Source organism: Myodes glareolus, chromosome 16, assembly GCF_982192425.1.
Source record: "Myodes glareolus chromosome 16, mMyoGla1.1, whole genome shotgun sequence".
In the NCBI taxonomy this organism is placed as follows: domain Eukaryota; kingdom Metazoa; phylum Chordata; class Mammalia; order Rodentia; family Cricetidae; genus Myodes; species Myodes glareolus.
In genome coordinates, this window is record NC_142041.1 from 29269703 (window position 1) to 29295369 (window position 25667).

General features: G+C 49.7%; 2 protein-coding genes across 6 annotated transcripts in view; both read right to left on the reverse strand.

Annotated features, from left to right (window-relative positions):
• The window catches only part of Tmod1 (tropomodulin 1), a 74772-nt gene extending 54302 nt beyond the window's left edge, over positions 1-20470 (reverse strand). The window contains exons 1-2 of one of the 4 annotated variants that reach the window (XM_048419966.3): positions 20385-20470; positions 680-848 (exon numbers count right to left, since the gene is read on the reverse strand). In XM_048419966.3, coding sequence (XP_048275923.1) covers positions 680-799 — 120 coding nt within the window. In that variant the 5' untranslated portion in view covers positions 800-848; positions 20385-20470. Of the gene's footprint in view, positions 1-679; positions 849-16071; positions 16211-20062; positions 20168-20384 lie in introns of those variants that run through there. The other 3 variants (XM_048419967.3, XM_085677192.2, XM_048419968.3) reach the window with 3 other exon arrangements.
• A 4027-nt stretch (positions 20471-24497) lies between these two features.
• The window catches only part of Tdrd7 (tudor domain containing 7), a 69047-nt gene continuing 67877 nt past the window's right edge, over positions 24498-25667 (reverse strand). For both annotated transcript variants that reach the window (XM_048419899.3, XM_048419900.3), the window contains exon 17: positions 24498-24960. In XM_048419899.3, the coding sequence (XP_048275856.3) occupies positions 24740-24960 (221 nt within the window). In that variant the 3' untranslated portion in view covers positions 24498-24739. The remainder of the gene's footprint in view (positions 24961-25667) is intronic.

Consider the following 25667-nt stretch of genomic DNA (forward strand, 5'->3'; position numbering starts at 1 on the left):
ATGGGCAATTCTATGAGTCACCTTTCCTGAGCTGTGGGTTGCCAGGCGTTTGGTCGGATGTTATTCTGGTTGTATCTGGGAGGGTGTTTCTGGGAGAGATGAACATTTGTGCCTATGGGCTGCGTTAGGCAGATGGCCTCTGTGATGTGGGATGGTCCATCCCATCTGTCACAGGCCTAAATAGACCTGAGAAGCTGACCCTCCCCTAGGAAGGAGGATTGCCTCCTACCTAACGATCTCAGCTGGACCACAGTTTCTTGTTTTGGACTAACAGCATCAGTTTGTCTAGGTCTTCAGTCAACGAGCATTTAGGTCAGATTGGCATCATCAGCTCTCCTGGACTCCAGCTTGCTAAGTGCCCATCTCAGGGTTTGTCAGTCTCCAAAACCGTATGAGCAAATTGCTTATAAATCTCTCAGTAGGATATACATTTACTCCCTCACACACACCCGTCTTACTGGTTCTGTTTTTCTGGAGAATCATGAGTCAATACAACATTTTAAAAATAACCCTGCCAAGGCAACAGCATCCCAACACACTGAAAAATAAGGAGAAAGACATTGGTGGCTTTGGGACTGGCCCACCTGCCCCTCCCTCAAGTAGCTATCAACTGCCCCTTGACCAAGTTCCCGGGGCACTGCCCCACCCCAAGACCAGTGTCCCCCTTTCTGCTACTCACATCAGGGTCTAGCTCATCCAGCTCACTTTCCAGAGTCCTGAGCTCCTCCTCCGTGAGGGCCCCCAGGATTTCATCTTCATCCAGGTCACGGTATTTCTCCAGCTCTCGTCTGTAGGACATTGTGGAAGGGTGTGTCCTTGTCTTCCGAACTTCTGGGCTAACTGGCAACCTGGCAGAAAGAGGAAAAGCCCTTGAGATAGCCCCCTGTCAGAGTTTCCCTCCAGCAACAGGTGGGATGTGCTTCATAGCGGCTAATTTGAATTCCTCCTCTCTCCACTTCCCAACAAAGGGCAAGCCCCGAAGGTGTGTGGTTTAATGATTTGTGTTTTGTTTCTTTGATATGTGCGTGTGAGACATGCATGACTGCACTGTGTGTGTGCATGTGCACATGTGTCAGAGCATGACCTCAGGTTCCAGTCCTGCGTCCCCCCCACCTGTGAACACCAGGTTAGCGGCCTGCAGGTTTCAGGGTTTCTCCAGCCTCTGCCGTGCTCAGCCTACAAGGGTCCCAAGGGCTTCACTCCGGTCCTCCTGCTTGTGTGGCAAGTGCTCCACCCACGGAATGTCTGCCCAGTGCAATGGAATACATTTTAGTTAGTGCCAGTCACCGGAAGCAAATGGGTGGCTATCAACGGTGCGAGCACTTGACGATGAATTTATTCTTAAGGAGTTCAGTTATTCTCCAGTCAGTCTTCCCTGTGTCCCAGTGGGAAGGGCCAGCAACTGTCAGATTAGTCTTTTAAAGGAGGAGGGTTAAGTGAGCACCTGCAGCGTGCAGGCACCCCACCTACCACATTTTCGTCAATCCTGACAGAAAGCATCCTATCATAACTTAGGTTTTGATATCAAATGCAGAGCCACCCATTAAGCACCACACACGGGTTCTCCAGTCTGCCATGCACGTGAGGATTTAGTGATATCTCCTTTCAGAGAGGACACTGGGCTGAGGGAGGTTCAGTGACTCACCTAACCCACAGCACCCAGAAGGGGTAGGTCCCCAATTTGAACTCAGGTCTTCGGGCCCTCTAGCATTTCTCTGGTGGAAGCTTTTTCATGGAATCACTGAATATCATGGTCAAGAGAACCACGGACGGGACCCCTCATTATATTCCCCCGGAAGAAGTGACTTATCCAAGGGAACCGAGTCTGTGCCTGCTTTCTCCTCCTGGAAGCCACCCAACGCCCCTAACATAACTATTCACACCTGTGAACTCATTCTAGCTGGGGCTCTTAAGTGAGATCATTTTATCAATGAAGAAATTGAAAGATGGCCTTGGGTTTGACTCAGGGTCCCTAAGAGTTGTGGGTGTCCCTTCACCGCAGTGCATAAGCCTCCCTCTAGTCTGAGGGGGGCAGCAAGGCCGTGAGCCCTTCTCTTCCTTAGCCTGACAAAAATAATAACATGACAAGGCTGGCCTATCTGTCGCCTCCCTAAGAAGTTCTGGCAATTCCTCAGGAACCTGACCTCATTGTGGCCCCAGTACCGGGTTCATGCCTCTTTGAGCAATTTCTCCCATGAGCCCCTTGTTCCTTACCCTCAGAGCCCAGCTGATAGCAGGAAGCTTCTCACTAACACCATCCCAGCCTGCTTTTCTACTTGTCTCTGGTACCCCCGAGAAGGTTTTGGACTTTTCTCCTCTTGGAGAACGCAAGCTGCTGCAGATTTCTGTCTCCTATCCCTGAGAGAAGACTATCAATCCACTTAAATCCTGTGATTTGTTAATTAAGGACAATTAAGGAGTTCACTAGCCACCAGAAGAAGCATCCACTTTGGAGAGCAGGGGCATGTTTCATTAGTATAAATCCGCATGCGTGGGCACATCCACAGGGGAAGGCAGAGTGAGTGACAGGCATAAGGACGAGCTTCTCAAACAGAACCTCTGAGAAAGCCTCAGCTTCGGCAGAAGTCTTCCTTTGACCAGATCCCAAGAATGTGAAGTTCAGACCATAAATGCACCCCCCCATTCATTTCCATTTGCTTTTGGGTGACCCACTACAGATGTGACTGTTGAATGCCCTCGCGCGGCAGCCTGGTACTGGAGGCCTTAAGAGATAGGGCCAGCTGGCAGGTTACCCCATTCCAGAGGATGGCCCCACATCCAGGAGTATGTGGACAACACAAGTTGGACTCAATGGGTCATTCAAAAAAGATGCCGTGATGGTAGAGAGGTGGAGATATATCTGGGAGGAGTAGAGAGGTGAATATTATCAAAATACACTGCATGAAATTCTCAAAGAACTCATAAAACTACTATATATCGTTAAGAAGAGGTGAGGCTTAGTTGGAGGTGGTTAGGGCATTGCCAGCGTCACCTTCCGGAGGGACCAATTCTGGTCTTGTGGGATGAGTTATTTACTATCAGAAGAGTCACGATAAAAGAATAAGAATAAGGTTATAAACAAGCCCTTCGCCTTAAGATGCCCATCGCTGGGATAAAACACTGACCAAAAGCAACTTGAGGAGGAAAGGGCTTATTTCACCTCACCACTCTCGGGTCACTCTCCCTCCCGAGGGGAGTCAGGGCAGGAAGCTGGAGGCGGGAACTGAAGCAGAGGCCATGAAAGAGTGCTGCTTATTTTGTTACGCTCCAGTTTGTTCATGCTGTTTTTTTATATATGACCCAGGACCACCTGCCCATAGGTGGCACTGCCCACAGGCGGACTGGTCCCTCCTATATCAATCAATTATCCATCAAAGCAATGCCCCACAGGTTTGCCCACCGCCCAAACTGTTGGAGGCATTTTCTTGGTTGCAGTTCCTCTTCCCAGAACTTGTGTCAAGTTGACAAAAGAAACAGCCAGGACCCCGTCCCCTTGCTTTCTGGGCCATGGTCTTGCCGTGTGATTTCTGCTTCGGGCATTCCCGTCCACCTTGTTTCCACGGACATGTTATGATCCAGCCGAGAGGACTCTCACTGCAGGGGAACAGATGGGGCTGCCTGACTTTGGATTTTCACCTCCAAAACTGTGAGCTAAATAAAGTTCTTTATCTTTAAAGGTACCCAGTCTCAGTTGTTTTGTCTTAGCAATAAAAAGTGGGGGTCAGACAGTCCTCAAAGGCTTTAGAATGCACCAAGTCCCACAAGACGTGGACAATAGGACTTCTCAAAACTTTGAATACACAGCTAGAACACAAAAGAATAGCATGCAGTAGAATCCCCAATTCCTTGTCATGACACGAGGTCTCTAAGACACTTCTCCACAAACCAGAATCTTGTGAAACAAAGGAAAACATTGTCTTAGAGTCACTCCCAGGTCGCACTGGAGAGCCATCACACAAGAAGAGACAACACAGGGACAGAGTCCCTTGGAACAACCTGAGAGCATCCAGACAGTGCTGAAACCCTGGAGTGTCCCATGCTTGTTAGTTTTTGCTAGTTGACTCATTTTCTGGGGGGTTTTCAGTAAGACTTTAGGAGAAGAATCACACACACGTGGGTCCTAGAGGATAGGTGAGCCAGAACCCGAGAACATGGACAGAGGCATCCGCGCGGAAGGCAGCTTGGGCAGAAGTAGCTGGGGAAGAAGCCAGATGAGAGAGGTAGGTGGCAACTCTGGGACCTGCTGAAGGAGAAATATCAGGCCCGGCCACAGGCCACCCCTAGGACGCCACTGGAGGTGATGGCGTCATCCAATTTCAGGGTTCTTCTTGTTGCATTCGGGGAAGTTATACGACGTATCCACCCTGAGTCATTACTGAGTTCAAAATCTCTACTTCATAGGGTTTTTTAAGCCCTTGAATGTCAAGTGCCTTGTGAATATGACAGAGGTAAGGAGGCATTGTGTTAAATAAGCCAAGAAGAACACAGAATTCTTTGTCAGCCTCAAGCCCCACTCATCTGGTTGGCTCACGGGATGGGTTCTATAAAGAAGGATTCTCCTCTGAGGGTAGGCCCTGGAAGGAAACTGAAGGTGGGGTCAGGCAGAGTCAGAGGGACACAGACTCAGAGCTAACACCGCAGGCTCAGTTTTAAAACACGGCTTGGATGAGATTGCTTTTCATAACGGTAATTGCAAGGCCTCTGTTTCCTAATGGAAGAGTTTTTGGGGATGGAGAGCCCCCCCAACCGACTGGAGAACTAATTTTGATGTTAGGCACCAGGGTAACCATCATTAAATTCTTGAGGCCTCTGTTCAGTCAACTATACAATGACAGAATCCGATCACATGGGTGACTTTGAAACTGTGCCCAGAGATCTCTGAGGAAGTGTCTCCAGATGCCTAGAGGAGACCAAGGGCTAAGAGGGCTCACCCTGACCTTCCTTGATGTGTATGCTTAGGGTTGTTGAAGATCTCCCTGAAATAAAGGATCAAATACAAAGCTGAGATTCACTGGACTGCAGAGTACTGCCAGGACTCACCCAATAGGATGCTGCAAGAATGAGTATTGTCAGGCAGCTAAGAGTGCAGTCCAGGGCTGGAGCACAGACCATGCAGGCTCACGGGGTGCCAGGCACTATAATGTATCTGCTGAAGCTGCAGGAGCCCCCACTTCTCTTCTTGCCCCCCACACTATCACCCGACCATAAGGGCCCTCTGAGGAGACCTTTGTTTTAATTGCCTCTGTCCTCACAGCTAAGCCCTGGGCCTGGTACAGAAGCACCATCAGAGGAACAGAGACAGCACCCTTGGGCTCTTGACCTAGCCCCCTTGAAAACTCAGGTAAATGTCCCTTGTACCTCCTGAGAGAGCTGTCTCCCTATGCCCTCCTTCAGGAAAAACCTGAAGCAGCCATGTTGATACCATCTGATCCTTCTCTATTCCCAACTGAGCCCAGAGTTCGGAGCTGGATGGGCAAGGGCCTATGGTGTGGCTTAGGATAGAGGAGGAGGAAGAGGAGAAGGGGAAGGTGTGGGAGCTCCTATGATGTCCTTCAGCCTCCAGGGACCAAGCACCTGGGTCAGCCCAGTCACTGTTCCTGCCCCTCCAGCTCTGTTAACCCCTCGCCTGACACTCTTCTCTTTTTATTGCTAGATTTTCTTTTTACCCATGATAAATATACATCACATGATATTTTTACTGTTTTTGGAGGATGCTGGGGACGGAACCTAGGGCTCTGTGCAGCTAGGCGCACCTTTTCTTAATGCGCCACAGCCCAGCCATTCGCCATTTTGAAGTGTCCAGTTTTATGGCACTTGGGACGATTCAGTACCTTCTCATGTAGCCGTCACCACCACCCACCTCTGGAATTCCTTCATCTGTCTCAGCCAAAACTTGGCAACACTGAACACTAGCCCCCCTTTCTTCCCTGTGCCCAGGTCCTGTCAGCCATGCTCTCTAGGGCCCTGCCTGGCTTGAGTTTGGCTACACGTTGTGGCTCACAAAGGTGGAACTAGACACTACTGTCTTTGTGTGACTGGAATCCTGTGTCTGCCACTATCTGTTTGTCTGTCCTCTTTTCTCTTCCCAGGGCCTTTGCCCTTTAGTACCTGTGTTATCCCTACAGCTTGGCCCGTCCCTCTGTCTCAGCTCTCCTTCCTCAGGCTACATCCAAATGCTTGTGAAAACCATTCTCCTGCAGCCCTCCAGCCTCCAATTGCCCTTAATAGCTCCCCTTTTGAGAAAGAACAAAACTTCCCATCTAGTGTTGAGACCTGGTGTCCTGACAACCATCCGAATGCTGGTTGACTTTCTCCCCTCGCTGGCTGCTGTCCCGAGGTGGGACTCACTTGTACACTAATGTCCTTGGCACCGTCCCAGCTTCTAATCCCACTTACAAGCCTTCCTCTTCTAGCTGTACTGACTACCTTACCCTGGAAATTTCAGTCCCGGATCGGCTCTCGTTTTTCTGCAGCCTGGATCGTCCTTTCCCGCCCCTGCCCTCCAGGTCTTAGGAAGCCCTCAGTGCAGGGTTCCTCTAAGCTGCTCCAGGCCCTTTGATCCCCCACTCCCACACCCACACAACTTGGGGAGGTTGGTTATGTAATCAGCACCACCCCTGACTACCAGAAGAGAGTGCACCCCAGGCAGGCCCACAGGGGAGAGCAGGCATATCTGACATCTCGTTTCAGTGATCAATCCCAGCCTGGCTCGGAGGAAGAAGAAAACAGTGGCTGCAAGTGGGTGGTCAGCAAGGGACACGGCTCCCCAGAAGCAAGGCTAGGTCAGTACGGCCAGAGGAGGAAGGCCTGAAGTGGGATGAGAAGCTGCGAAGGTGCCTTGAGCACACCAGGGTACAAGTGAGTCCCACCTCCGAACAGCAGGCAGACAGCACTCAGCTGGGCGTGGAAGCGGGAGACAAGAGGATGAATGTTTGGGGGTGCTGAACTTCACGTCTGGGGGCAAGTTCAAGGTCATAAAATGAGAGGAGGATTGTGACAAGAGCCACTTCCCCACTGTAGCGTCTAAGAAACAACCACTTTCAGGGGCAAGTTTCTATTCCTGGTGGTGTCGTCATTTGTGACCTGGTCCAGGGAGAAAAGAGGAGGAAGCAGGAATGGGGAAGTTCTCTGAGTAATCAGGATCCAAATTCCTGGTCTCCTCACACTTCCCAGGTGCCCCTCTCCCCAAATAAGATGGCCCAGTACCACCTGCCATCCTGCAGGAGTTTCCTAGGCAGGACTGGTGTGACGGTTAATCATGACTGTCACCTTGGCAGGATCTAGAATCAGCTACGGAAACCTCTGGGCATGCCTGTGAGGAACTTTCTAGATTGATGAACTGAGGCTGGAATGGCCACCCTCAATGTCGGTCCTGGAGCATCTGAAAAGGAGAAAGTGCGCTGAGCGCGAGCATCCATTCCTCTGGGCTCCCGGACTATGACACAATGTGACATCTGCCTTGCTCTCCTGCTGCCATGCATTCCCCGTCACGATGGACCTTAGGGCACCGTCAAACCCTAAGCCTGGACCAGCCCTTCCTTCCTGGAGTTGCTTTTGTCTGGCATTTTTCCATGGCAATGGGACAGGCGACTAAGACTGTACTGGTTTGAATAAGACTGGCCCCCACAGGCTCTCACAACTGAACGCTTGCTTAGTCACCAGGGAGAGGAACTGTTGGAAAGAACGACAAGGGTTAATAGGTGTGGCCTTGTTAGAGGAAGTGTGTCACTGGGGGTTGGGGGACCTTGAGGTTTTGGTGGACTCCAGTACAGCTCTCAGCTACTATTCCAGAGCCACGCTCACCATCACACCCCCTGCCATGACGATGATGGACCAATCTGAAAATGTAAGCCAGCCTCAATTAAATGCTTTCTCTTATAAAAGTTGCCACGGTCTTGGTGTCTCTTCACAGCAATAGAACAGCGTCAAAGACAATTGACTGCATATAGAATTGAATGGGTTAATTGTGTGATAGAACCATAGGGCCATTTGAAGAGCAGGACAGTAGGCTGGAGAGACGGCTCAGCAGTTAGGAGTACACGTTGCTCTTGCATAGGACCTGAGTTCTGTTTCAAGCAGAAACAGAATCCAATATCTACTTTTGGCCTTTGTGGGCACCTGCACACATGTGTACATACCCACACCACATATAAACACATATATGTGTACATACCCACACCACACATAAACACACACACATGTGTACATATCCACACCACACACACACACGCACACACACACACTAGATTGGGGGGGGAGACAGGGAAGACAAAGACAGAGACACAGAGATAATTAAAAATAAAATAAATCCTTTTTTAAAGGCAGGGGGAAAGGTATCAACAAAATGCAGCCTTTCATTGTCTCTCTTGCTCTGCCATAGTTTCTCTTACTATGTAATGTCACAGTCAACATAGGCACTCTTGTTCTTCAACTCAGAGCACACATGTCACATGTGTGACAAGGCTGCTGACCTCAAGCCCCCACTCCTATCACACATAGGATGGATGCACTGTGTTCTAGTGGGGAAGGGTAGGAAGCCGATCCCCTTGACCACTGTAACAACAGAATCCCCACTCCCCTGTACCCTCATCTAAGTTCCCACTGTCTTGACCCACAGATTTCCATTCCCTATGCGTATTTTATGTCTTGGCTGGGGGCTAACTGTGGTGAAGTAGATGTTTTTACCTTCAGTATTCCCAGGTGAAAGCACTGGGTGGGTGGGTGGGGGGGTCCAGGTGGTATCTGGTCAGGAAGGAGAGGGCCTGGGGGTGCAATTCAGGGACAGGGAAGTTGGATTCCAAAAATATCCCCTAGGGAGCAGAGATGAAGAAGTAGGGTCCCTGTGAGCTGAGGTTCCAATTGAATGTAAAAATATAAGCAGCAGGTGGGAGATATGCTCGATCCAATAAGAGGCCTACCATACAAGCATAAAGATCTGAGCTTGATGTCCAACATGTATGTAAAAATCCAGGTTTGGCAGTGTAACTGGCTGCCCTAGGTTGGGGACATGAAGACAGGTGGATCCCTGGGGCTGTTGGCCGGACAGCCAACCTAAGACAATGGGCAAGGCCCATGTTCCAGAGACCCTGCCTCAGAATCAAGGTAGAGGGTTCCTGAGGAACAACAGCTGAGGTTTACTTTTAGCCTCCATATGCATGTGGACACACACATGCCACACTCACGCACGGACTCACGAGTTCAAGGATGAAAGGCTTAAGCATCTCTGGATGGTGACTACAGAGTGTTCGGCCAAACACAGGGTATTTGCAGAACAAGGTTCTGGGCACCAGCAAGTGTATATATAGAATATACTTCTGCTCCCTTTCCCAGATCACATACCCTTGAGATCGTAGGGCCAACTTTTTTTTTTCCCACTTGTGATGACAGTCATTTTCCTTCCTGGTGACTACTCACCCATTGCAACCTGCCTGGTCTATTGAGGCCACTGTGTCATGGCAGAAGGAGCACTGAAGCAGGAGTCAAGGGCCCAGCTGAAGGTTCCAACTGTGCAGTGTGCCCCTGAGCCAGTTGCTATGCTCCTCTGGGTCCACAGCCTAATTCCCAGGGTGAGCTGTGTGACAGATCAATTATTACATGCATGGCATTCTGGGCCCTTGTGGGAGAGAAAAAAAACTAAAAGGGAGGGCGAAACTCATACAGAGGTCCCTGGGGTGAGGTCATACACCACAGTTCTTTGTCCACTACCCTTGGAGGAAGAGATGTGCTAAGCCATCAGATCTTAACAGATGAGGCGTGATCTCAGGTCATCCCTTAGAGAAGAGAATGTGGGGTAGCCCTGTCCTGGTCCTGGCTAGCTGGCAGCCTCGGGCATGCAGCACTGAGCATCTCTGAGACCCTGTGCAGGGTGAGAATATGCATGCACTGTTTGTTCCATGATGGGGACATTAGGTCGGATGACACAGCTCAGATGGCTGGATTATCTCTCCTCCCTCCATCTCCTGAGAGGCCCAACAGCCAACTCTGCCAGTCCTGGATAATGACAGATGTGCAACTGAGAGGAGGATGGGGTGCAGTGACCATGCACCCAACATAAGTCAGCAGTGTGGGGTACTAAACCCCAAACCATGGTGAAGACTCAGTCATGTTAATAAAGCTATAGGGGCCCAAACAAGGGTGATGACGTTCCAGCTTTGTGACAAAGAAGAACTCTGAGCCACCATCATTTCAGCGGGGAAAAGAATTTTGCTTTTCCAACAAGGCTACATGCAATACAGTACAAGCCTTAAGTGTAGAATCCACTGACTCCCCAGATATACACAACCATGTAAACACTCAGCTGGTGCTCACCCTGAAGGCCTAGTCCACAGCCCTACTTAGTCTCCCTAGAACATGGCAATGCTCTAACCTTCAAAACTATAAGCTAGCTATTTTGAATATCATATACATTGAAGCATACAATGGAAAGGCTCCTGGGTTTGGTGTCTTTGGTGTGTGTGCAGGTTCATGTTATGTGTGGGTATGCACGGTGCATATGGGTGGGGGCCAGAGGACAACCGGGTATCATTCCTCAGGTACTGACCACTGTTTTGTTCTGTTTTGTTGAGACAAGATCTCCCATTGGCCTGGAACTTGCCCAGTGAGCCTGGCAGGCTGGCCAGTGAGCCCCAGGCCTTGACTGCCTCAGTCTCCTAGCTCTGATCACGAGATCCACACTTGGCCGATCAAACAGTCTCATGCTTGCAAGGCAAGCACTTTGTCAACCAAGCCATCTCCGCAGTCCCAGACCTGGTTTCTTTCAAACAAAGCACCCTATCTCTGAGATTCTTCAGTGGCATTGCCTGTATTAACAGTCTGTTCTTTTCAGGGTTGTGTGGTATTCGATGACATAAAACACACCACAATAGATTGATCGATTTCTTTCTTTTTTTATTTTTCAAGATAGGGTTTCGTTGTGTAGCCCTGACAGTCCTAGAACTTGCTCTGCGGACCAGACTGTCCTTAAACTCAGAGATCTGCCTGCCTCTGCCTCCCGAGTGCTAGGATTAAAAGTCTGTGCTACCGCCACCCAACTGGATTGATTTATTCTTTAAGAATGCTTAAACTGTTTCCATAACTGGGGAATTACCAACAGTGCCTGAATATGTCTGCTGGAAGAAAGAACCACTTACTTTTTGGCCAGCTGGGCATAGAATGGGTACACATTGAGTTTCAATAGATGCTACTAAACTGCAATGGATATGGTTTTCTGAAATGATCATATAATACTTTATTCCCAGCAGAAATGCATAAGCCTTCACTTTGCTTCAAATCCTCATCAACACTTGTTATTGTCAGTGCCTATCTGTTTAGCCATTCATGTGGGTGGCAATAGCATCTCTCTGTGCGCTTCCCTGGTGACTGATGGTGTTGAGCACACTTCAAAGCCCACTGTGGGGCTAGAGAGATGGTTCAGCAGTTAAGAGTGCTTGCTATGATCCCAGGAAACTTGAGTTCAAGTCCCAGCACCCATGTTGAATGACTCATGGCCTATAACTCCAGTTCTAGGGGATCCATCCCCTTTCTGGTCTCCTTGGGTACCCATTCACATATGGTACATGCACATTCACACACACACACACACACACACACACACACACACACACACACACACACTAAAGCAAATGCTTATTTAAAAGTCCTCCACTTTGACTGAGTCCAGGGAAGGTGGGCTGGTGTTAAGTGTTCATTGGTCCAGCCAATGGACCAGGAAGATCAAGGCCACCAGACAACTCGGATGTCCTTCCTCAGGCACTGGAGAATGATGACTGTTGAAGAGAAAAGATTGGGGCCTGATGGCTTCCAGAGTGAAAAAGATACAGTTTTACTGAGGTCACCAAGACATGGACTCTGATCAACACAAGGAACACCTCAACAATATACGGCACCCAGGAAGACATTGGGCTGACCTGGGGGGTTAGGAGCACCTGTCACTACAGGCATGTGAGCAGAGCGACACCTCTAGGCCTTCTAGAGGGAGCTGATGTCTCCGTCCCTGGTGCTCTTGTGAGCTGGTATGGTTGACGACTTGTTGGAGTCGGGTTCTTTAATGAAAGATGTGTTTGCAGCAATGATGGAAGAGGTTCAGCTATCATTAGAAAACGTGTCTACTGGCTTGTGTGCTTTTCTGGTTTCGGGCTGAGCTCCTTCTGTTAGTTATGTGGGAAAGCACCTTCTAAAAAAGCAACGCCACTAAACACAGGGTTTGCCTGTCACTTTCTGCAGCTGCTGCGAATTCCAACCCAGAGCCCGCTGCGCCTCAAAGGTCTGCATAGACAAAGCTGCCGGTGGTTCAGATCAGAAGGTGTATATACATGCACATGCACACGTACACACACACACACACACACACACACACACACACACACACACACACACACACAAATCCTCCAGGGATTCCAAGGCACCCCTCCTCCAGCTTTCAGCTGTCAGCTCCTTGCCCTCAAGCCGCACTGGGGCTGCCCCCTTCCTCGTCTTTGTACAGTTTCCCTGGTTCTAGGTACCTTGTCTCTGGTCAGGTTCTGTGTGCCTTTTCAGGGGGCTCCAGAAGCCAAACCTTGTAACACAAACAGGAAAAGCCATCAGGGTTTATGGGAGTGACTTAACAGGTTTACAGTCCATCCACACAAAGGCAAGCCTCCCAGGACTTATACTAAGCCCTGAACTGGAGAGCCAGGGCTGGAGGGGGCGGGCAGGTAACCTGGGGATGTGGCTCAGTTGGTCATCTGCCTAGCAGCACAAAGCCTTGGGCTTTATCCCAGCAGCTCACAAACCCAGAGTGACGTCATACTTACACCTGTAATCCCAGCACTCAGGAGCAGGAGGCAAGCGGATCAATAATTCCAGGTCATCCTTAGATACATAGCAAGTTCGAGGCCAGCCTGGGCTACGTGAGAGGCTGTGTGGGTGTGCCTGTGAATTTGATGGCTGTAAGGGATGAAAGTGAACTCGTAGAGAAGCCCCCTGGGCTCTTCCTGTCCCCACCTGGCCTCATGTGGGCATTCACAGAAAGTAGAGCTTTATGAAGCACATTTTTATTTTTTGAGAATATGAAAATTAGCCCAGATGGGCAATGACAGGAGGTAACTCGGGAGGAATAGATCTACTATGCCTTGAACGAAAGGCTAACGTGCTCAATGCAGAGTCCTTACAGCAACAACAAAAACTGAACAGTACAGGAAAAACTGCGGGACTAGGGAAGTAAAGGCAATTTACATAAAAAGAAGAAGTTCCTCAACATCTGGATGGATGATGGAATCCTGCACTGAGATTTATCACTGCTCACCTGCAGAGGGACAGGATTAAAAGTCCAGGCGCCACCCACACAAAACCTGAGGAGAGGTGGGTGCCCCCACAGGACAAGAGAGACACTGCCGGACCTTCAAAGCCAGGTAATTCCTGCCCGTCACAGAACACATACCCTTTGACTCAGCAGTTCCATTTCTAGGCACCGACTCTGCCAATGGACTCATGGAATTTTACAAAGATCTGTGTACAAACTGTCTTGTTGTCTCAGCCCCAAATCTGCAGACCCCATAGGAGATCATGAACAGAATGCTGGGTACATAAATTGTGTTAAAACATGGAAAACGGTTGACACCTCATTGAGGCTGCTATTGCCTCACGGCTGTAGCTTCTCATGATTGTGTGTGTGTGTGTGAGTGCACACGAGGATACCCAAGCGCACGCATACACACACATGAGGATGCCCACAGAAGCCAGAAGAGGCGGAGGAGCTGCTGGAGCTGGGGCCACAGGTGTTGTGAACTGCCTGATGTCCGTGCTGGGAACCAAACCGGAGCACTCTGAGGGAGCAGCAAGCACTCTATCTGCCAAGCCAGCTTTCCAGCCACCCTTGACTTTATTTTGGGTTAGGGTTTCCCTAAATCTCCCGAACTGGCTCTGAATTCATGCCATGGCCCAGGAAGGTCTTGAACTTCTAATTTTCCACCTCAAGTAGCTGAGATAATAGCCTGTGTCAGGTATACAGACTATTTTTTTTATTTCTTCCTTTGTGGTTGGGGATGGAACTGGGGCCTACAGCAGGGTAGGCAGGCGCTCTACCAGCTACACCCACTGGACCAGACCAGTTTCACTCTTACTCACTGCACAGCAGGTACCCCGTTACACTAAGCTCCCTATGTGGCTTACAGCCTGCAGTATTGCTAAGGCGGAGCCAGGTGCTTTCATTACCCCCATCTTACAGGCGAAGAGACTTAGGTTCCCAGAACTGAAGTAACTTAATCATATCGGCTTTTAAGAGCCACCACGACAAATGACCGGATCTGTCACAGGTCAGATGGGCAGATATCCTAAATCATGATATTAGCAAGATTGGTTCCTCCTGGGAGAATCTGGGGGTGGGCACAGGGGCATGGGTTGCTCTCCACTCCCTTTTCACTTCTGGTGACTGTGGGCAATCCCTTGTCACGGCTTCTCCCAGTTTCCAGCTACTTTGCCACCTGGTTTCTTCCCTATGCACTCCTTTTCCTTATAAGGACCCCAGCCATTGGCCACCCTATCTGATATGACCTCACCTTAACTAACATCTCTGCGAAGACCCTGTTTCCAAGTAAGGTGCCATCTGCGGTTCCAGGTGGCACAGATGGGGGCGGGCACACTAGCCCAGTGTGCTAAGCAAGGCCACAGAGCCAGTGCACAAATCTCAGGAGCCATCGGGTTGTGCTCACCATCCCGGCTCCCACTGCCTTCCCTCAGCACGAGAACTCACACTTCCCCCAGCGCGGACCATGACCCAGGTGCAGCCCTTAGCATTCTTCACGTAACTGATTCAGTCCTGACAACAACCCACTCGATGCAGGAGGAAGCCAAGACACAGAGGGGGTGAAGCCAAGGAGCTGGGCTCCAGAGTCCTCAAGTTCTTAGCCACTGTGCTAAGCTTCTTAAACCGCTGGTGATGTGTGGCCTTTACAAGAAACTAGTTTGCTGTGCTGTCATGACAACGGGGTGAGACTTGGGGATCTTGGAGCTTTTCTGTCTCTAGAAAGACCCATGCCCTTCCTTGTGCCAGACACAAAGAGGCTGCCCTCACCTCCTCGGCTGCCAGTACTAACTAGGAGTTGAGGGTCCAGAAACAGCTGCCATGTCCAGCCAGGACCCTCGCATGGTATGCTCTCCTTCTGTGTTGGGCACTCATGTTTCTGAGTGGGTTTCAGGGGGTCTCTGCACCGCCTGAAATACTATGTGAGCTGCCCCATGGATGGATGTATTCATTTTCGTACAGCAAGGATCCATGACATTAATCAGACTCTCAAAGAGTGTCATGACTGCAATCTTCCAGGCTTCTGTTGTCTTTAAGAAGTCTGTCTTTGTGAGTTTCCTTGCCCTTCTAGGATTATTTTGAGCCATCTCGAATGCTTTTAAGTAAGCAAGCAGAACTTGATGCGCACACACGAATGTTTGCGCGCAAACGCATACAGCCCTGCCAGCCAGAGTTCTGTAGTCTGCCTGAGCTTGCATGGGGCAAGGCTGCCTTCATGTCTTCCTCTCTGTCCCTTTTCAACCTGCATGCCCTGGGTGTCTGGTACTTCAGCATGGCAGTTGTCTCAGGCTCCCACCCCGACACTGACCAAAAGCTCATTAATACCATACTTGTAAGCAGGGTGCTGACCAGAAAGAACCCTTGGTGTTGAGCCATTGTGCAAAAGCATTCACCTGCAGATTTTAGAAAACACCATCTTAAAGTTCAGCAGGAGAAAGCTGCTGTGGGTATGGATAGGATGAAGGCCGGGACCGCTTTATTGTGGCGATCAGAGATGTTAGAGGCAGTTAGGTTTATTACTTGATAGGCATTGCCCAGCTTGTTAGGAGCAAGGTACTCGCTGGAAATTCATACTCTCAAACCTTATCTTATGCCCATTGAGCTAGATCTGAGGATTTACAGGAAGATTCCACATGGCTGAGATACCCAGTCAAGCGAGGGAAGCATTGACACAGAATGTGAGGACCCTTGTTCCTCAAGTTTATAACCCTGGAAAGCACCTCAGTATTCCAGAATGCACACCCCCAATTCTAGCTGGGCTTCACTCACTGATTACAAAAACCAAAACAAACCAGGCTTCTCCTTCACAGGACTGTGCTGAGTGGTGGGCTGTCTCATCAGCTGTCCAGTGTGATGGGACTGACAGGAGTTTGGGACCTAACAGGAAGCAACCATGCAGGTCTGGTCCCTGGCTCCATGGAGCCGATGGTCCTGTAGATGGGAAAACATGTAAATGCCGGTTGGCGTGTATCGCACGCCTGGCACTGTGATGGCTTAGTCATTCACTCATCCATTCATCTGCCAACCATTTCCTAGAACCTATACCACAGCAAGCATCTGAGCGGTGATCTAGACACTGAGGATGCTGCGTACACAGGAGCCACCAGCACTGCCCTCCAGCCGCTTCCCGCCTGCCCGGCCAGAAGGCAGCAGTTGGGTTCAGTTTGAGCACCCTGTGCAGATGCTCTGGGAGTTAAAGGGGAGAATGGATGAGAAACCAAGGGCCTGGGATTTAAAGGATGTTTTCAGGCTCCTTGGCTGAGTACAGGGACAGCAGCATCCCAAACAGAGGGAGGAGCCAGGCAAAGGCAGGAGACACACAATGTTGGCATATTTCTGACCATGGGGAAGTTTCCTAGAATCTGGGACAGGTCTAGCAGGGATTTCAAAGTACCCTTGCGACCAGACCCTGCTCAATGTTAAGGAATCTCTGGACTTCAATAGGGAATGAGGAGTCATCCTCCCCCCCATCCCCCCAAAAAAAGCGTTGAAAAGACCATAGCTCTGCTTTGGGAAACCCTGTGAGGAGCAGTGTGGTCCCTTTGAAGAGACTCCACCAAGAACCTGGGGTGAAGAGTCCCAAGTGCTTGACCGGAATGGCGCACGTGGACCTAAGAACGGATAGGAACTTGAGAAACATAGAGCTGACTGGGTGACCATGTGAAGGGACAGCGAAGGGGAGGGAGGCTCTGGCTTGGTACCCTGGTGGACCGGGTCACTGGTGATCAAGATGAGAACACAGGGAGAGCTGGGTCTTTCGAGCTGCATACTTTGTCCAGTATGCAGGAGCCTGGGGCTAAGGAGAGCTGTCCAGACTGGACACGAGAACTTGTCAGACAGGTAAGGAGGTGTGAGAGAGGCGGGTGACAGGCCACTAGAGGTAGCAGCACTGAAAGGTCAGGCGGAAGATGAGTCCGTGAAGAAGGGGGAGTGAGGTCGCAAGGTGCCTCTGCTTTCCTTGGCTCGTCTGGGCCCGGGAGGAAATGTCCAATGGCCACTGTCACCATCCACTACAGACATTTCTAGAAACAGTCTTGTGGTACTACTCTACTAATCCAGAATGAAGGCAGCTAGGGCTGGGGACCCTGGGTGCATAAAGAGAAAGGGCCATAGGGGCGGGACCTGCCTCCTCCTCCTCCTCCCCCTCCTTCCTACCTTCCTACCTTCCTGGGCACTGCAATCTTGAGCCTTCAAAGTTTATCACCATGAAACGACACACAAAAGGGACAAGATAAATGCTTGACTTTGTTCTGCTTTCCTAGCAGGCAAGAACCCAGCGCCTCAGCCCAGAAGATTCCAGACCATGTTCTAGGTTGATTCCAGTGAGCTCATTCTTCATTATCATTAAGAGCAACTGGGAGTCTGTTAGCATCAATAATAAACCCGAGGACGTTACAAAACAGACGGAAAGGGAGATGGCTCCAATGCTGCGTGATTGAACTCGTTAATCCCAAGAAGCAGGCCCCTGGCTTTAAACTGATAATGGCTCCTGGTAGCCAAATAATTGATCTATCCGGTGTTCTGGCTCGGAGGGAAAGTGAACTGGCCTCTTTAGAAATGTTGGCAGCCTGGGCTGGTCCATTAGTAAGACTGAAAAATCAAAACACTGTCCGGAAAAAGCCATATGACTGGGCTCAGCAGAAGTCATCAATAGATGACGTCACCCTGAAAGAAGCAAGCCAGGGTCACGAGGCCCCTGCAGCAGGGTCAACTCACCCTTCATGGCTCGCTGCCACCTTCCTTTACAGATACTGAAGTCAGTCAGGGCACAAGGGACGTGTGTCACTTTGCCCTCTTTTTGCTCAGTAAAGTCCCAAGGGTCAAAAGCCACATGTAGACCTAGTGACATGAGGACCTCGATCCTGGATTTTCTCCTACCTCTTACCACACTTACCATCTCATAAACACGGGCCTCCCCCCGCCCCAGCTTCTATCACCGTCCATCACCTCTCTCTTCCTACCCGAGCTTTGAGGAAGTGCTGGAAGCTGTCTTGACTTAAGCTCCTGCCTCAGCCTCACTGAGCACATCTTCCCAAGGCTGGTTCTAAGCTCAGGGCTTGCCCGCCCGCCATCACTCCCTTCCACAGCCTGAATGAAGTGGTTACTATTGTTAGCCCTGCTGCACACAGGGGAAACTGAGGTGAGACAAGTTGGGCCACCAACAGATCCTATTCTTAAAGGCTCTGCCATGTTGCTGCTAAGTTCCCTGAGTCCGCTCCTAATTCTGATGGCTTCTCCCCACTTCTCAAATACTCTGTCCCGGTGTAGTAACTGTCATTGTCCACATCTCCACTTAGCTCCTGGGAAGTCACTTTCCCCCCCGACCCCTGGGTCCTCATCACAGGATGGGTGCCAGATCTCCCTGCAAGCTAGAGGGCGTCTGCTCCACTGAAGACCATCTTGTCCACCAGGTCATTTCTCAAGGTCGTGCTGGGTGGGTAACAAAGCTGGGACTGGAGCCAGGGCCCTAAGCTCCAGGCCAATCCCCCTTTATTACTTAGAGCTGACACCGCCTAGTCCCTGCTTTCTGCAGTTAAGTTGCAGCAAACAGCCCTGCCCAAGAGGAGGGAGAAGGTGTGAGACTCTGATAAGGTGGGCCGAGGCTATTTTTAGAGGACTTTAGCTTCCCACTTAGGATGCTAGGCACCCAAGGGCCAAAAGCTGTCTAAACCGTGGACTGTGAGACTAGCTCATTAGAGATAAGATGCCAGAGTGACAGGTCCCTTGTCTTCACTGCTGGCTTGCTGTGAGGTTTGAGTCAGTGGGAACCTTCCTTTGGCTCGCCTCCCCCTTCCCTCCTTTATCTGTGAAGCACAGAGATAGCTTAGAGAAACCCGAGGAATCTCCAAATCTAGTACTAGAGAGAACCTTCACACTATTACTCCAGCCTGGGAAAGTCCCAGCCATCAACAGAGGTGCTCAGATCAGTCAGGGAAAGACAGGCCCTCTGCAGCCGGGTATGCATGACCTTGAGCAGGCATACAGTGGGTGGTGACCTAGGCAGAAAGATCAGCTTTATGGGTGTCCCTCCCCCCGGAACCAGGATCTGGGTTTAGGTTCTGGCTCTGTTGGGTCCAGGTGATCTTCAGGACTCATCGGGGAAGTTGAGCACCAGCTGAGGGAGGGGAACTAAGGCGAGAACAGGGCTGCATGGTTAAGGCAGTATCACAGGTGCCATATAGTCAGGGAACTGAATTCCCCCCAGGCTGCCCAGTTCATTTGGTCACTTGTTTTGCCAAGCTCCTCAGGCTAGAGATGTCCCCAAGCACCCCAGGCACACTTCCCAGGCTATTCTGAGGGCCCTAGTGGGTCCTTAGCCAGGACCTGGGTTCCAAGAGTCACCAAAGTCCCTGACTTCTGCAGCTGTGTCCCAGCATCCCTAGCCTGAAACTGGAGAACAGGTGCAGAAACTGGGCGGTTCAGAGCAAGCCTGGCAGATCTCCTGGCCTCGGGTCCCATCCCCTCGAAGGACCCTAACTTTAGTCTACAAATGGGAAATCGAGGTCCAGAGGGGGAAAAAAAAAAAAAAAAAAACAGGATTGCCTAGGCCATCCCCGAGTTGGCAACAGTCAGTGTCCACCAGCCTCCAGCCTCTAGGCTTTTTCCGTCCCACCTGGCTGCGCAAAGCAAGTACCGCTGGTGCCTTAAACCTCGCTAGCTCCAGCAGTTTGGGAAACTTTTCTCGCACGCGCCAGATCGGTGCGCGGTCAGGGCTCAGCGTCCCCCGAGCGCGGACTCCCTTCCTCCCCAGATTCCCAGGCGGGCTCGTGCCCAGTTTCGCACCGTGCCGATGCCCGCGGGGGGCGCCCCGGGCGGCTCCCAAGGTCCCTCGGCGACCAGGTCTACAGCCCGGGCATCCTGATCAGGACGGCGCGCGCGAGGTTGCCGGGACTCGAGGGCCAGCAACTCGGTCGCCAAACTGGGGAACCGGACCCCCTGAAGGCCACCCGAGGCGGTGGCTATTTATAGAGGGAATCGCACTCAAGTCCCTTCTCGGCGCTGGCGACAGCTGAATATTTTGCCCAGATATGGCTGCGCCCCGGTGCGGCGGCAGGGAGCCCCGCGAGGCCGAGAGGGACCTAGGGCTGGCGGGCTGGGGTCTTACCGAGATGCGAGGCGGCACGAGCGCGGGCGGTGGCAAGGAGCGGAACCCGGGCCTGGGCGAGTTCCCTGGCGGCCGCGGGTGGGAGCCGGGGGCGGGACTTGTTCGACTGTCACCGTGCCCCGCCCCACCCCTCCGCCCTCCCCGCCCTCCCGCTCCACCAGGGGCGCCCGGGTGCAGCAAGGTCTCTGGGAGCGGCACTCGCTGGGAGAATCGCAGACCACCGGCAGGGCCACCCTAAGTCCGGAGCCAGGTGAATGTGTCGTTCCCTAATTTGGTCTCGGTTTCCGCAACTTCTCTCGGGAAGATTTTAAGCAACGTTGGAGGTATCTGGACAAAGATGGGGAGATCTTTATTCTCACGGGGTCTAGAATGTTCCAATAAAATAAAACCCGGGTACACCTTGCTTCCTTTGAAGAGGCAACCTGTCCTCTCTCACCAGTAGGTTGGCCAGGTTTGGCACGCGCCCAGGTTTTAATAACCATCATCTGTGGATGCACAATTTCAACGCAGAATCGAACGCCTTCTCCCACACAGCGCTGAGAGAATGAAGCGTCTGAAATCACCACTTAAAACAACCGGAACGAAAGCTCTGTTTTCTTAAAAGGCTAATGTGTTCTCCAGAACAAACCACTTACACCCAAACCCTAAGTGTTTCAAAAAAAAAAAAAAAAAAAAACCAAATGGTTCATACCAAAGAATCCAAACAGACACAGGGACACAGGGAAATGTCTCAGCTGGACTAGTCCAATGTATTTGGTGAGGGAAACCCTAATTCTGCTGTAGATGCCCGAAGAGAAATGCTGGAGCGTACTAAAAGTATTTCCCAAAGCATGTTTTTGTATTATAAAGCCTACAATACACCATTAAGAGTGCTCCTTTCAGGGGCTAAGTAGCCTTTATCTTTATACAAGGCAGGGACTCATTTCCAATAACTTATGTTTAAGATTTTTGTTGTAGTTATAAACATTTTCAGGGCACACCTTAGTGTGTAGCTTCCTGAATGTTTACAGTGAGAAAACCTGTGCAAGCCAACCGCTAGTCTGTGCCCACCCCCGTGCTTGCTTACGGACCCTCCCTTACTGACCGGTTAGTGACTCTCGCTCAATAATGAGGCTATTCTCTGTTGCACTGTTCTTTCTCGCTGTTCAATTTAGAGGCTTCATATGGAGTGAATGTGCCAAATGAACATAATAAATACGGTATTTTCATAGGAACACACCCTATTTTAAAAGGTTGTATTCGGATAATACAGTGTGGCTGAGATCACTTTCAGGGTCCTGAACAGGTACACACCTGGCTGCGGGAAGTGCAGGGTCAGAGGGTGCCCTTGCTCAGCTGTAGGAGAGATAAGCACTGGGCTCTACCCTACTTTAAGTTTACCGAGAACTGCTTGCCACGTTGTAGCCACTCTGGGAGAGAGTAATGGCATCCATTGAGATTCTGATCTGCATTGCCCCAGGTCCACATGTGTGGACAGCTTTTCGTTTATTGGCCAGCTAGATTTTATTAGGAAATGTTTGTTCAAATTTCTTGTCCACTTTTATTGAACATATTCAATATGTCAACACTGTTTGGTTACAGGTACCACATATGTAACAGCATATATCTGTGCACTCTGCCCTTCGCCCTCTTTACCGTTTGAGGGCAGCTGTGTCCTGCTTAGCGACTCTCATAGTAAGGGTGTTCTGAGTTACTTCCCGTCTTAGTCTCTCACACTCACACTCCACCTGGAACTGACTCTGGACTTCAGCAGTCCAGGGCAGGGACCAAATTCATCCATGTGTCAAGCTACCCCACATCACAAATTGTATCTTTACACCAATGAACATGATTGCTTTCTTTAAGAATGGAAATATTTCTTAAGTCAATGAAATAGAAAAGTTTTCCTTTGGCAGCACACAATTCAAGGATTTGTGCCCTTGTTGTCAGAAAGAGATCACTATGAAAAACATTAACACGGTCTTAATTCACTTAAACATTTATGTTCTGTACAAATTTTTTATTTCACCATAAATAATTACTCTAATCATTGGTGGAATTATTCTTAAATCTTGCGATTTTGGAAGAATTTTTATTTCATAATCAATTAGTCATTGGCATATGTATTTGTGACAGATTTAAATACACATTTTCTCTTAAAACTAGAATACATTTTACATGTTTAAGATGAAAACCTTTTACAACCTGGTCTTTTCTTCTTCTATTATTGTTTTCCCTACATTTCCTCAACTCAAAACAAATAGCCTTAAGAATGTTTGCCTCCAGCCTGGACTTCTTCCTGAAGTCCACTCATGTCACATGCCCACAGCCCAGGAGCACCTCCCCAGCAGTCTACTGCTCAAACACACTGTGCTCAACCACAACAGAGACCTTCTGCTCACACTGCATAAGGGCCACCATCCATTCACTTGGCTTGGATTGCTCCCCTGCCTGCTGTACCTAGCTGTCTGTCCTAATATTCTAATTAAGAATGTCAGGATGTCTTCAGTGTGTTTCTTTATCTTTTTTTTTTTTTTTGCCTTTTGTCTGGGGCTTCTCCACCTCTTCGTACCCACAGCTAAAGCTTACCATCCATCCATCTGCCCATTTGTCTGTCCACAAATTAGCCAGCATGTGCTGACCTGCACAGCGTCATTTGTCTATGCAGGTGATGCAGGAAGTGATCACGTGACACTTACAAAGCTGAAATGGTACAGGCAGTGACTTCATGTGGTTAGCCAGCCATCAGCCAAGATGGGATGTGGACTGCAGACATATTGTCAGGCAGTACAATTCAAGGCTCGCCCACCCATGAGAGATGGCTGTTTACTACCCATGGTGTGCTACTGGGTAAAAGAATGACTAGGGTCTGTCTCTGATATGACAGACAGACAAACTGACGTCTGTTCACTGTCAGATACAGTGAGACTAGAGCATCAGGAGAGGTATGCTCCAACTACACTGGAGAGCTAGTCCTGGTACAGTCCCAGTGCTTCGGAAGCAGAAGGACCTCAAGTTTGAAGCTAGCCTGGACTACATAGCAAGAACTTTTTTTTGAGACAAAACCAAACAAAACCCAAGAACAAAGTACAGAGAAGTAGAAGGGGAGGCACCGGGGAAGGTTTCACAGCCGGCCTGGGAGGCCAGAGGGGCACCAGTGTGGAAACTGCTAGGGCAGAATGAGCCAAACTGCAGGCTGAGAGTTTAGAAGGAAATGAGTCTCGTTTGAAATGTCAGTAGTCTTGGATGGAGGTAAAAGTGGGGCCCAGGCTCCCAATAAAGGTCCATGTGGCTGGACACAGGTGCAGAAGGCAGGGCTGGGGAGGGAGATCAGAGAGAGCCTGAGATTGCTAATCAGGTAAAGGCATGTATTGCCAAACTGATGAGCTGATTTCAATTCCTGAACACCACGGGAGGAACAAGAACCCACTCCCAAGTTGTCCTGATTCCATGTGTGCTGTGACATGTGTGCATGTGCACACACATGAAAGTCTATTTTTTTTTACAATTTGGCAACGTGTAGACTGTTGTGCTTGGCTGTTCCTGTATCAGCACTGATGTACAGACATTTAGGGCAATCTGCTTTAGGATCCATCACAACACCAGGGTGGAGCAGAGTCACTATATTATATTCATTATATTCTCGATTTCCTGATGAAGACCCCAACACTCCAATGCAGACATCAATGGCAATGGATGCTTTCACCTTAGAATCAGAATACTTAGCGACTGCAAGGTAGTCAGTCAGCTGTGCTGGTTAGTGTGCCAATTTGACACAACGCCATCTGAAAGTAGGTGCCACAATGGAGAAAATGTCTCCATCAGACTGGCCTCTAGGCAAGTCTATAGAGCATCTTCTTGATTAAGGACTGATGTAGGAGAGCGAAGTTCACTGTGGGCAGGGACATCCCTGGGTCTGTGGTCCTGGGATAAAAATACAGACTAAGGAAGCCATGGGGACAAGCCAGGACGCAGTGCTTCTCCATGGCCTCTGCTTTAGCTCCTGCTTGAGTCCTTTCCTGGGCTTCCCCTGATGATGGACAGTAATCTGTAAGTCAAGCAAACTCTTTCTCCCTAAGTTTCTTTTAGCCATGGTGGTTATCACAGCACTAGAAAGCAAACTAAGACATCAGGTTTTACATTGCTAAACATTTTATTCTAATATTATATTAATAATTCAAGTGCAATTTTCTTTGAAAAGTTAACTGTGTTAAACAAAACTTGTTAAATATCTTTCATCAAACAAAGCGTATACTTTTCAATCCTCCACAACAGTCAGAGCCATGTAGTAAAAATAAGATGTTCTGAGAGCCTACTACACATTTGTTATTGCTTAGAGAACAATCTGCATTAGCTGTTGGGGTCTCAAGCAGTGATTAATTAACTTTTGACAGCTCCACCAGATACTGTGACATAAAGTCATGAATCCAGGTGTCAGTGTCTGGCAGCGATGTGTCTACTAGATAGACCACTACTTTCCGGTCCCAAGGGTTAGTGTGTTCAATAACTGTCTGTACCAATGCCACCAGGGGTTTCTTCTCCACATGATTTCGGAACACCATCGAAGCCTCCTCCGACCACTGGCTGCACTTCACTCCTAGGAGAAAGACAGGGAGCGAGGGGGGGCAGTGAGTGGTCACTCTTGCCTTTCCCTGAGCCAACAGGAGGGAGAACTATCTAGTGAGTTCAAAGTAGTTTCAGGTTAGACCTGCCTATGTCAGAAAAACAGCTGATCCATGTTCCCTGGCTTACAACTCTTCTTTCCTGAATGGAGACACTTCTGTAAGCCCTGACAGAAGTGACTCCATGCTGTTTACCAAGGGATATAGTGATGACCACTTCCACTTCCTATACCTAAAGTGTAGATTGGCAAAATCGAGATAGCCGGAGGGAGCAGTGTCAGTACCAACACTGATGACATTTCTCAGAATGGTTTCCCCACCAAAACAGGTTAAAAGTAAGTTAACAAAAAAGACTGGGTGGATGAGCTGTGTGCATTTTGTTTTACAACATTGAGAGTCATAAAAAAGGGCACAATACTTCATCTGAGCCCAAGGACCCAGATGCTCAGCTCTTACACAGCCCCCTCCTGCCCACAGCCATCCTGCTCCCCTCAAGAGGGACTCTGGACAGTTAAGAAAGTTCACACCAGACTCATGGTGGTCCCTGGTTATGAGACTACAGACACCCCCAGTCCCAAACACCTAACAATACACCACTGAGGGTAACAGGAAATGCCTTTTACCCAGGCATCATGTTCACCTCCAAAAAAACATGTGACACTAAAGGCCAAGCCTACAGTCT